Genomic DNA, 13368 nt, shown 5'->3' on the forward strand with positions numbered 1-13368 from the left:
GACTGAAATGTAGTATAGGAAAATAGTTATGAAGCAAATATGTATAGTAATACTTAAACTAAATAATAGTAAGCATCTAGGCATTTCTATAACATTTATTTTTCTTTTCTATGTAAAAGGAGGTGTGTTTTCTCTAAGGAAGAAGTCTACACATTTTTAACTCTCTCTCCTTGATAAAAACAGGTATCAGTCAAGGAACTAAATTATTAAGTACCATACATAGATTACCTCAATCTCCACTTAAGCAAAATTGGAACACAAAGCACATCGTGGTACTACAGAATAGGAAAACACTTTTCCTCTACTCACTTAGGTTCAGTGTCTGGGACTCCCCACTTAAACTGATAAAAACACATTAACAGGAGAAAATGTTTATTTCATACACTTAACGCATGGAGGGGCAGGGCTTCATAGAAAAGTGAAAACCCAAAGAAACTACTAGGTTTGGGAGCCTATATACCATTTAAACAAAGGGTGAAAAGTTGTGGATAAGTGATTAGACAAAGGAAAAGGGGGTCTGGCAAGGAGAAGGTAAATATATGGGAAAAACTAATGAAAGATAATGGTTTCCTTATTAAGATTTGTTTTTGCAGCCTTATCCCAGTTCTATGTACTATGATGAGGATTGTTCTCCTCCTGGTAGGAGAGAAGGGGAAGAGGGGACACCTTTACAAAGGGAAATTTATGCCCTGCTATTAAGCAGAAAGGGAGAGGGTGAGAATTCTTCCTGTTGTTTGTTTTCAGTTTGATATATTCTTATGCCTAAATGGCTTATTTGGGGATGGCATATTCTGATCCCCTTAGGTGCTCAAACTGCCTATTGAGATAGCTTTCAATGTTGATTTCAATGACTTTTGCTTCAGCTGTTTGTTCACACCCCAAACATGCTCTGTGATTCAGCACAAATATAAATAATATCCTTTAACTGTCCTTTACATCACCCTCTTTGTCATTCTCTGCAACCCACTCCCGGAAGACACTGAGCCCATACCTTTCTCATAGCATATATTTTAATTATGTATTTTTGTCTTCCCTTCTGGATTGTGAGATCTTACCTTATTCATTGTCATATATTCAGGGCTAACAAAGTAGTGCCTTATGCCCTTAAGAAACACTTGCTGAACTGAATTGGAAATAAGAGGGCCTCAGACTGTTTCACTTTAATGATACTGCTGCTAACGATGATGGTAATAACAACACCAACAGATAATTACACAGTTCTTAATGTGTGCTGGGCATCACCCTAAGAATTTTACATGTATTACTTCATTTAATCTTTCAACTACTATATCAGGTCGGTTTTATTTTAAGCAGAGAGCAGTAATAACAGTTAACAGTTATGGAGCTAAATTACTGTGTGCCATGGACTATTATCTCACATAATCTTCAAACCTCTCATGAAGGAATTAATAATTACTCCCATTTTACAAAAAGGGAAATGTTTGTGTTTTAAGTAACTTGCTCAAGGTCATATAATTATTAAGTAGTGACTGAGGATTTGAATCTCAGTAGGAAACTGCAGAGCCCACACACTTAGCCATCATACCCAGACTTTTCAAATTATGGGTGGCAACCCCTGAAATGAGTGAGCTGCAATTAGCATTGTTTTTTAACTCTAGAACAGCAACACAAAAATCTGACTACTTCACATACTGTGAATACTGTTTTGTAAAAACTTTTATGTCGTGTCTATACAAATGACAAATGTGTGAATATAAATGCACATGTTGCAAAATATATTTCTCATCGTGGGTCACTGATCAAAAGTGTTTCAAAAACCACTGCAGTAAAACATATTGGGTTATAAATTTTAAAACAAGAAGTAGCAATGGGCCTAATTGACCAAAAGTATTTCCTTCAACATGCCGCTCTCTGGAATTCTGGTCATACATCAGATTTCTGGGGAAAAAAAAAAAGAGAGAGAGAGAGAGAGACAGAAGGATTGGTGTCAGCTTCTCCTCCATATTCCTGCTGGGTTTAACTGGGCGTAGAACACAGAAGACATCAGCTTTCAGATGAGATCCAGTGGAGAAATGAGATTGTGGTTTTCATGCTATACTGGCAGGGCCCAGAATGATAAATGATACATTCATTACAAGGATAGCCTTAAGAGTAGAAACTATGGAAAGCTACACGAAGAACTTTTAAATTACTGATGCTGCCCAGAACAGAATGGGTTGCACTAGAATTTTTCTAAAGAGTTGGCGGATCTTTGATGGAAGAACTTAAGCATCCAATGGGATTAAAATAGATGATCTCGAATTTGTCTTGCAACCGCTGAGATTACACGATTTGAATACAGTGAAAAACATTTTAAATGAGAGCCATCGCTTATCTAATCAAATGAATTTCATTCTGCACACGGTTTTAACATTTCTCTGAAAATCCTTTTTGAAGACTTCCATGTTTGTTTTGTTTTTCCTGGTAAGATGCACATTTCAAGACTACTAAATGTTAACTTTCAAGTTCCAAAAAACAAGTCATTACAACAGTTAATTTGCTCTCGTTAGAACCCTCCCATATCCGGTTGGAATTTCTTTGATTAGGAAAAGCTTTGATTCTAGTTGGATTTAATCTCTTCTTGGTCATCCTGATCCACATCCATTTCCCATATTCCCTAATCGGCTGACAGAAACACCTCCATCGGAAAATGAGATGGTTAATTAACACGAAAACCTGTTTTCCTCCAACAGGGAACTTTCTATCCAGCAACCACAGGGTCGAGCGCCCCCTGCAGGCCGAAATCGAAAGGAATTGGTTCCCTTTGCCCTAGCAACGGTTTCTGTGTACAGCACCGCCCGGAGCGGCTGGGGCGTGGGGGGCGGCCGCGAACCCAGAGTTCTACAGTCAACCCAACGGTCGGGGGGCACTTTGGGACCCTCTGAAATTGCTCCCCACTCCCCGGCTCTTTGGTCTCCAGGACTGGTCGCCGCCGGCGGACCCCGGCAACCCCCATGTTGCGACCCTGTCCCAACATCCGCTACCCTCCGCCACAGTAAACTAAAGCCCCCCGTTTATTCATCCCATAACCCGCTCCCTCAGTCGATTCCAACCGTGCATTTGCTTTCGGGGCCTGCCTTTCACCCCAGTTCCGAAGGGAACTGCGACGGAAGATGTAACCTACTCCTGGCCGGCAGGTACTCACCTGGTTCGCAGACACTACGCAGAGGATGCGGCCCCGACACAATTTACCACCCAAGCCGCAGGTGCGCAGCTGGGGGCGTGTCGCCCCGCCGAGCCCCCACCCGCCAGAGGCTGACTGCCGGGGGGGCGGGACCAGAGCCTCTGCGGATGATTGGCTGGCCCTCGATCAGCTACCTCGCAGATAGGCCTCACAGCCCAGCCTCTCGCACAGACGACCATTAGGCCAGAAAGGAGTCCCAGTGGGAGAGCTCCCTTTCTCCATTGCGTGCGTTTCTGATCGAGTTAAAACGCCGTTACTGTTCTGGATTGTTACACCACCCGCAAGATAGATTGATAACTACTCCTACCTAATTATAGAAATATAATTAAACGTTCAGAGTATCTACAACGTGTTTCAGAAAGAGCAGTCTGAAGAGTATGAAGGCAGCAAGCCTAGTAGCTGGGACACTAATCTTCAAACTAATCATGTGTGGAAAATAATAATACAGCAATGGTGATAATAATTAACATTGATTAGGCTAAGAGTTTTTACGGATTCATTTTATTTTGCAACTAACCTGTGAGGTAGGTGCGATTATTTCCTGCCTACCTTACAAATGAGGAAAGTGTACCCTGGTGAAGTCACACACTGTTAACAAAGGACACTGTGGATATTTGAACCCAAAGCCTTTCACCTCCTACTGAGCTCTTAAAATACTAGCCAAGCCATCACTAAGTCCCATTAGCTCAACTTCAAAATGTTATCTTACAACCAGCCACTTCTTAGTCCCTCTATTGCTATCACTCTGGCCTGCCATAATCGTTACCCTGAATTACTGCAGGTGGTCCTTAGCTGGCTTCCCCATCCATCCATCCCTACGTTATCCATTCTCACAGAACAGCTCCAGTAATCTTGTCTTAAATCATGTTACACTCCTGTTTACTCCCATCATGAGACCATAAATAAGCAGGCCTCTGCCTACCTCAAAGTTTGAGTCACATGGGCTTCATTCTAAAGTGGGAACAAGGAAAGCTTACTTTCTACCCCTGAGACATTACACTGGCTATTTCCTCAATTTCAGGAATGCTCCTTCCCCTTGTCTTAGTATGTCAGGCTCCTTCTCATCCTTCAGCCTTCTGCTCAAATAACCACTCCCTCCTAATTTTCTACACAGGACTTATTCTAGGAGGTGTGGAGATGTTCACACATTTGTGTATGTGAGGAGGCAGCTTGTTTTTACATATTCTCGGTTTACAACTTCTCAACTTATAGTCTTATGAATGGCTTTTTTTTTTTTTTGAAGATTTCTAAGTAATATCTACGCCCAACATGGAACTTGAATTCACAACCGTTGAGGATCAAGAGTTGCACGCTCTACTGACTGAGCCAGGCAGACACTCCTGAGACTGGTTTTTTTTTTTTTTTTTTTGTCTTTTGTGGGGTTTTTTGGAGAGAGACAAACACAGAGTGGGGTGGGGTGAGGTGTGCAGAGGGAGGGGAGAGAGAACTCTCACCTCACAACCCTGGGTTCATGACCTGAGCCAAAATCAAGAGTCCAACGCTTAACTGATGATGCCAACAAGGAGCCCCAAGACTGGCCATTTCTGATATCAGCTACTGTTTTTACATTTTTCACAACTTTAATCTCTGAAGGTAACTTCAGAGCCTCAAAGCACCATATTGACTATCATAAATTCCTCCACTTTGACCATGAAGCTTACATTAAGTGAACTGGCTAGTCACTGAGAAGCAGGGCTGGATTTGATTCAATTTCCATGCTTTCCTCATGGACATGCATGTCCATAGTCATTGGTAAACATTTTAAGCAGGGGACAAGTTACATGTTAACTTTAAGCTCAGATTTACTGATATTTTTACTTAAACAACACTATTTGAAAGTCTTTTTTTTTAAGATCTGCTGTTATTTGTTTTTGAAAGAGAGAAAGGAGGGGAGGGACAGAGGGAGAGAGCCTCTGCGCTCAGTGCAGAGCCTGACACTGGGCTTGATCCCACAACCCTGAGATCATGACCTGAACTGCAACTAAGAGTTGGATGCTCAACCGACTATGCCACCCAGGCACCCCCAAATCTTTTAAAGCAATTTTATATCTATTTTACCTTTTTTCCCCACTAAAATTGTCCAGGTAGGCAAGAGGTAAAATCACTTCCATTTTTATAGATGAAAGGGACACAAAGAAGTGACTGGTTGAAATACTGGTCTTGAGTTCCAGTGATAATACTTTTTCCACCAAACCACTGTCTAGTTAACCAAATAATAATATTCAATTAAACTAATGATACATAAAAGACCTATGATAAAATCAAAACAGCTAAGAACAATAATGTCATCCCAAGTGTTAGGGTTTGTTTAGGGAACTGTCATATTTATTGGGACTCTTTTGTCTGAAAAAGACAAGGTCAAGAAGAAACAGAGCAGAATTACAAAAGTATGAAAGGTATGGCTAAAGGAAAACCTGGACCTAGGAAGCACTCTGAAAAATTTGAGCATGGTAGTACTTTGTATAGCACTTAAAACATTTATAGAACTTAGTATTCAAGGATGGTAATAGAAATACAGGTGCTTTTTTAAAATGGCACAGTTAATTTTTTGAATGTCAGAGACACACACAGCTAATAGTGAAGGTGGAATATACCTATCTTCAAAATGAATGTTAGGTGACATCCCATAATGATGGAATCCTGGAACAGATGGGAGTATCTGAGTATCCATATCCCTAAGATCAGGGCAAAACTTTAAACATTTATCCATAGGCCAGTGTAAACCAGTCCCTATACATATTTTTTTATGTACCCTGAAGGCAGAATTTTTTACCTTCCTGATTACACCTCAGAAACTACACCCGCCTTAATAATCTGCTTCATCCACTTTACTGCGAGTTGATTTTTCCTTACAGATGCAACCATTAAAGTTTCTTCTCCCTCACCCAAGACTTAAAATACAGTCAAGCCTTATATACAAATACAGAAGGCCTACATCAAGTAAAAATGAAAAATTTAACTCAAAATAATGCATGCATGCTAAGTACATTGGTATACTCAATACAAAATGATAACGGAGAGTTTACAAAGTTGGTGATGTAAAACAGTAGTTTCCTAGAAAACATTTTTAACAAGGCTCCCCAAAGATTCTAGGCCTTAATTAGAAGTGTGGTTTAGGGAAGCACTTTAAACTTTCACTCTATGTCAGATCACACATACAATAAAAGTTATAAATCACGTAATTTTTTTAAAAAGACTTATTTATTTAACACAGAGAAAGAGAGGGATAGTGAGAGAGGGAATACAAGCAGGGATAATGGGAATGGGAGAAGCAGGCTTCCCGCTGAGCAGGGAGTCTGATGTGGGGCTCTGTCCCAGGACCCTGGGATCATGACCTGAGCAGAAGCCAGACTGAGCCATCCAGGTGGCCATAAATCACGTAACTGAACAAAAAACTTCTTTATAGAAACTATCAAATAAATATCTACATACAAGATGGTTTTTAAAATGCAATGCTATTTGTATTCATAAAGATATATACACTAATCAAAAACTATGTAACATTAATAGCAAATCCAAGTACAGATGAAGATAATCCTCCAAATTCCATGTTTCATCGAGCATCAAAAACCACCACTGTATTAAAATGAGTTAAGGACAAAAAAAATATTTAAAAATTATATGAAGGATTTAACACTTCCAAGTCACTTTCTCTTTGCAATCAGCTAGTTATTTAATCTACAGCATATAATAGGTTGGAACTCAGTATTTACTATGATATTTGGAAATGGAAAAAAAAAAAAAAGACTTCAATTTTTATTAGTCCCCTTTCCATGACACAAAAGACTAATGCACCAAAAAAAACACTAAAGCAATGTTATCAAGGTAACTTAGCACTTTAAAAAATATTTTAATTGTACTATTAATTACCACATAATAATGTACTTCCAGTGTTGTGGCTAATTTGTAATCCTTACTTTATCCATTAAGTAGCATTCATACACAGTATTTGTATTTATTTCTCTTTGTATAATTTAGTTTGTCCATAAACTCAAAATCAAGGAGTATAAGTAAAATTCGGATCCTGTAAAACTAAAATCAACTAATATTCAGATATTTAATATACGCCTCTACACTGAATTTTTATTATGAACATAAAAATTAAATGATTATGAAAATCCTAATTGAGCCCTTTTTTTGGTAGTCTGTTATTACCATTTTTTAACACCAGAAATTAGTGTTTGACTAACAACCCAAGCATTATTCTTCACGTCCACCTACTTCATATTTAGCAAGTTAAAAGGATACATCTTTTAGTCCTTTTCTTGTACATTATTCTGTATCCACATTCTCTGCATCTGATTGGATCCCTGGATTTTATTTCATTTTCTGTGTGACATTCTAAAAAAGAAAGCATATTTATTCAGTGTCTAAAGGGCAAATAGGATAAAAAAGCAAATTATCTTAACTATATTTTTCACCCAAAGCACTAAAATGTACTCAATCTTAAGAGTAAGGTGCTATGACCATGCTGAAAAGAAAACGACAGGCCCCAAACAGCCTCACTTAGGTTAAGATGCCAAGTCAGTAAACCCAGTAAACCAAGGCTTAACACTTAACCTAACTGCAGTTTCAACCATGCAGAAATGTAACCTCTGACCAGTCACCATGGGAATTTCTTTGTCAGCATTAGGGAATTTACTGCTTTTCTGTTCCTCCTCTTAGAAAGGCCATCTTACCTAAAACAATGGATTCTTTGCTAATAATTTCCTTTTTTCCACTCCTCTCTACCTTTAAAAACCTTTCTTTTTCTGTAGCCCTTTGGAGCTCCTATCTATTTGCTAGACAGGATGCTGCCCGATTCATGAATCCATTAAATAAGCCTATTCCACCTTTAAAATGTACTCAGTTGAACTTTTATTATTTAACAACAATATACTAAGGAGGAAAGAAAAAAGAGTTATGGACAGTGCACTTTTTCTTGGACAGAAAATGAATTCTTTTTTTTTTTTTTTTAAGATTTTATTTATTCATTTGACACAGAGAGAGAAAGATCACAAGTAGGCAGAGAGGCAGGCAGAGAGAGAAGCGAAGCAGGCTCCCTGCTGAGCAGAGAGCCGGATGTGGGGCTCGATCCCAGGACCTGGAGATCATGACCTGGGCTGAAGGCAGAGGCTTAACCCACTGAGCCACCCAGGTGCCCGAAAATGAATTCTTAATGAGAGAACTCTTTTTTTTTTTTAAACAGTTGATAGTATTCTGCTTTATAAATTTAAAGATGAGAGACTCATTTAAGACAAAGTTAAATGTAATTACTTCAAAACTCTGAAGTAAAACACTCGTACTTTATGTAAGTTCTATTCTTACCTCCGCAGATATATATCATTGGCTGCTGTTTTGGGGGTTGAACGTCCTTCTGCGTGTCCATTGATAACCCCTGAAATCACAGGCTCAAATACTGAGTATCTCAAAAGGGCTCCTCACAAATCCAACCAGGCCTCATTTTTCTCAGGGAAACCGAAAAAAGTCCCAATTCCTAACCTGTACTTTTTCAAACCCTATGGGTAGAGCTAATGGACGAAAAACACAACGTACTGCGCACCTACCCCCAAACTGGACACAGTAACTTTACACATACTATTTCACTATAATCTTTACAACAATCATAGGAGCTATTACTCTTACTTTACAGATGAAGAAACCCAGCCTTGTAGAAGTCAACTTGCGCAGAGCTATTCAGCTATTAAGAGGTAGGGGGACTGGGATTTGACGGCAAAGCTCGGTTTCCATTTAACCCCAAGTTCTACTTTTCCAAAATTCAGCGGAAGGCAATAAATTATATCCTTCAACACGGGAACGTGCGAATCGAAAATAAGGGGAGAATAACCCTCAAAAGCCAAACAGGGCAAAGGATTAACATCATCTACTCAATCCCCAGCTTCTCCCAATTCTAGTTCCAAACCGGACCCTTTTAACCTTGAGGGTCTTACCTGTTTGGGTTCAAATACTCACGTCTAAATACAACCCACCAAGTCCCTAACCACGCAGCCCAAAGAAACTCCGTACTCTAAATCTCCCGGCAGATTATGGCTCCTCGTAGTGTCTCACCCAACTTCCGGCGCTGGCCTATGACGCCTCTAGTCCCCGCCCCTTCCGCCCCGGGCGTGGCAGGGGAACCCGGATTGTACAGAAGCGGTAAAGCTGACAGTTTTGTGTGTTAGGCTCTGTAGGGAGGGCGTCCGTGTTTCGCCCCAGCTTATTTCGCTTTTCAGGATAGCAGAACATTTCAGTAGTTCCTCAAATAGGAGGGAGTCTGCTTTTCTGACTAGTCAGCAGAAAGTAAACTTTCCAGGAGGGCTGAGGGTTAGAAGAAAAAGCGAAATGACAGCTGCCCCTGGAATCCTAGGCTGACCGTTACTCGGAGGAACACGGAAGGAGCGACTCCATCATTGATTTTCACTTAAAAAAAGCGCTTTTCAGATTGTTTTTCCTTGGTACCTGTGCTGGGCCAGTGGAGCAGGCGCCCCCTATCCACATGATTTCATTTTTGCTTTTTGAAACTTTCGTAGGCTCCTGTCGTCCCTCTGACCTTCTCCTTTTACTTGTTTTAAAGGAAAGGCTAGGGGTGCCTGGGTGGCCCAGTTGGTAGAGCTTCCATCTCTTGGTTTCGGCTCAGGTCGTGATCTCAGGGTCCTGGGACGGATCCCAGCATCAGGCCCTGCACTCAGCATGGCGTCTGTTTGAGATTCTTTCCCTCTCTTTCTCTGTCCCTCTCGCTCCTGCTGTCTCTCTCTCAAATAAGTTAAAAAAAAAAAAAAAAAAAAAAAAAAGCAAAGGCGGTATGAAGGCAGCTACATAAATTAATTCCACTTAAAACTGAGGGATATTGGTAGCAGTCACTATCCATTGATTGACCTTTACATCGCATGTATTCCTCCCTAGATGAAACAAAACGGTCTGCGCAGTGGAGGTGTGTTTTTTGAAAGATCAAAATCAGTGAGATTAATAGAAGTTGGATTAACAATGTTTACATTCGTTTGCTTCTTTCACAGGTTTTCACTGATAACAGAAGAAGGAAGAAGAAAATAAAGTAATTAAAATTTAGAAAATATTTGTTTATAGTAATTATAGTTAAGCAGAGAAACAGACTTTCTCCCCAACATGTCTTTGATTTCTTATTAAGCAGAATATACTGCTTTCTAGTCTTCCCTCCAGCAACCTGAGAACTTTCAGCTTCACCTTTCACTCCCAGAAGGAGTTCAAATTGATTGCACCTCTACAGACCACGTTGGGAGATTTAACTTCATCTTCTTGGTCTTCCTAGCTGCCAATTTTTTAATTTCCAGGGAAACATAATGGATTTTCCTGCTATTTCCTTCACAGACCGGCCAACATACAGCCCAAGTATTTTGACAGTTAGCTCTCAACCAAAGAGAAGAGGGTAATGCAATAGAACAGTCGACACAGGCTTTCCTACAAAAATTACTAAATAAAACTGTTGTTAAAAGAGAAAGATGATGGAGGGGCATCTGGGTGGTCAGTCAGGTAAGTGTGTGCCTTCATCTTAGGTCATGATCCCAGGGGCCTGGGATTGAGCCCTGCATTCGTCTCCCTGCTCAGCCTCGGAGCCTGCTTCTTCCTCTGCTGCTGCTGCTGCTGCTCTGTCAAATAAATAAATAAAAATAAAATTAAAAAAAGAGAAAGATGATGGAGTGATCCAGAAAGTATAACTTAAATCATTGCACACTTTATGGGATTCTGACTCTCCAGCTGAGGTATCAAAATGATTCTGGCACATAACACAGTCTATGGAGATTAGACTGGATCAGCAAATGTAGGATAGAAATGGATCCTGGGACCCTGTGGAAGGGTAGGGTAATTAGAAGTGGTATCAAGGAGATCCAGAATTTCAACAAAAGTCCATGTTAATGCTAGTTCCCAATCCAACACCCTCTTTCCTATCAGCAGGATCCAGTAGTCTTAGGATCACTATGGAGCATGGTCAATGGAAATTATTAACACTGGTAACAGCTAACTTTTCTTGAGCACTTACCATGTGCAGATATCACTGCATTGCTCTCTCCAAATGAAGGCAGTTGTCTTGTTATCTTGGATACTAGTGCTTTTAATTCCTTAAAATATGGTTATGGAGATGCAAGTTGCTATTTTCCTCCCTGAATCTGTTTTTCATATTCCTTGATCCTATTTCTTTTAAAGTATATCAGCATAGCTTAAGTTATCGTGATTGGAAAAGTCTTTCATTATGTTTTGCTGGATGGTCCCCAAAAGAAGAATTAGATCTTGTGGAAAACAGATGGGGTTTAGAATTCTAAGGTCAGGGGACGCCTGGGTGGCTCAGTTGGTTGAGCAGCTGCCTTCGGCTCAGTCATGATCCCAGCGTCCTGGGATCGAGTCCCCCATCAGGCTCCTTGCTCATCAGGGAGCCTGCTTCTCCCTCTGCCTCTGCCTGCCATTCTGTCTGCCTGTGCTTGCTCTCTCTCCCTCTCTCTCTGACAAATAATTAAATAAAATCTTTAAAAAAAAATTCTAAGGTCAGTAATGGTATGACTTCCAATCCAGAAAGGAAGCAAAAAAGGCCAAAGACTATGGTGGGCAAAGAATAGGAAAATATGGCTTAGTTATTTGTATTTGGAGTATATGAGTAAAGCCAGGACAAGCAATAGGTAACTAGATTCCTTTTTGCCCTTTTGGTTGGGGGCAGTGGGGAGGAGAGTAAAAATTATCCTTAGGATAGAAGGGAGTTATGTTAACTTTTCTGCTCTTTAGTTATGCTAAAATAAGGAAAAATAAATTAACTAGAGAAAGAGAAACTGCAATGTTTAATTGGTGTTTGGGATTTTGTGGATTTTTTTTAAGCCATAGGCAAAATTCCCTGCCCTGTTTACATTATAGTGGGAGTGAGGATCAGACATTAAACAAGATAAGTAAGTAATATGACATTTTTATTTTTTTAATTTTTTTCTGAGTAGTTTATTTGTCAGAGAGAGAGAGAGAGAGAGTGGACAAGCAGGGGGAGCGGCAGGCAGAGGGAGAAGCAGGGTCCCTGCTGAGCAAAGAGCCCTAGGACTTGATCCTAGGACCCTGGAATCATGACCTGAGCTAAAGGCAGACGCTTAACTGACTGACCCACCCAGGCAACCCAGTAATATGAGATTTTTAGGTGTTAAACTACACAAAGAAAATTCAGCAGAGAACGACGATTGCAAATGCTGTCATGGAGCAAGGGCAAAATGGCTGTAATAGAGATTTGTTTGAAGAGCTAGAGAGGGCACTACTCACTCTATCTTGGTACATGTGGGTGTCTTCTAGACATAGCACCTTCTAGAGAGGTGCTATCTTGAAGCATGTATAATTCACCAGTTCCTTACCTTAAGTCCTACAGGTACCTGAAACATAACAACCTCATACTAAATTAATCTTGTTTTCTTCCAAATCTGTCCACTGTGCTTCCTCAATCCCTGCCCCCATGCACTTGATTCTGCTAACAGAATATGTTGAGTCCAGGTTCTTCTCCAACCCCACTGGCTTCCAGAGTCATGCAATAGCTCCCTAAGTGGTCTCCTTGCAACCACCCTCACCTCTTTTCCTTCCGCTCTCCCTTCTGCCACCAGAGTGATCTTTCTAAAATTGAAATGCTCTGCAATGCTTAGAGGATCAACAGACTCTTCACTTGATCTTAGCCAAAAGGCCGAGCAACAGACTCTTAAATGCATCTGAAATTCTCCATGACTTGGCTTCTTCCCCTTCTCAAAAAAAAATTTTTTTGCCCCTTTCTTCAAATAAATCTGAGTTTCTAGGTATAACAAACTATTTAGAGTTTGCCCAGCTATTCCAAGTTTCCTGCTCTTGCACATTTTGAGATTGAAATCACCTGTTATCTGACTTTTAAATTGTCATTCATCTCAAAATCCACCTCAAATCATGGTCTTTATAAAGTTAGCCCCATCCCTTCTCCTTCCTTAGGGTTAGTTGATCCTCTTTCCTTGGTGCTACTACGTCCCTCTATTACAGTGCTTGTGAGCCCCTTAAGGCCATAACTGTGCTGTGCTCATCTTTGTATTCCCAGTACCTCGCCTAGTGACTTGAAGACCTTAGTGTTAGTGAGTTTGATTTTGGATATATTTCATTTGGGATGACTAAAGGGCATCCAGACAGAGAAAGAAATATCCAGTTGGAGGACAGTGGTAGTAGCTGCTATTATTGGCTTAAAAGTGATGGGAGAG

General features: G+C 40.3%; 1 protein-coding gene across 4 annotated transcripts; it reads right to left on the minus strand.

The window, feature by feature from the left end:
- Positions 1-6620: 6620 nt before the first annotated feature.
- On the minus strand, positions 6621-9218 carry LOC111146668 (RNA polymerase II subunit K). Of its 4 annotated transcripts, none has more exons than XR_002640549.1 (4): positions 9137-9218; positions 8492-8561; positions 7433-7525; positions 6621-6760 (listed from the first exon to the last, which is right to left on the minus strand). XR_002640549.1 is itself a non-coding variant. In XM_022502314.1 (4 exons), exons 2-4 carry the CDS (start codon positions 8550-8552, stop codon positions 6738-6740), a joined length of 177 nt encoding a protein of 58 aa, XP_022358022.1. In that variant the 5' UTR covers positions 8553-8561; positions 9115-9218; the 3' UTR covers positions 6621-6737. The 4 variants fall into 4 exon arrangements, 3 of the variants coding, with proteins under 3 accessions (XP_022358022.1, XP_022358024.1, XP_022358023.1); XM_022502314.1 differs by having other exon boundaries at positions 9115-9218; XM_022502316.1 differs by having other exon boundaries at positions 9191-9211.
- Positions 9219-13368: the final 4150 nt, after the last annotated feature.

The sequence above is a fragment of the Enhydra lutris genome, unplaced genomic scaffold, assembly GCF_002288905.1.
Source record: "Enhydra lutris kenyoni isolate GAN:26980312 unplaced genomic scaffold, ASM228890v2 scaffoldscaffold14, whole genome shotgun sequence".
Classification (NCBI taxonomy): Eukaryota; Metazoa; Chordata; class Mammalia; order Carnivora; family Mustelidae; genus Enhydra; species Enhydra lutris.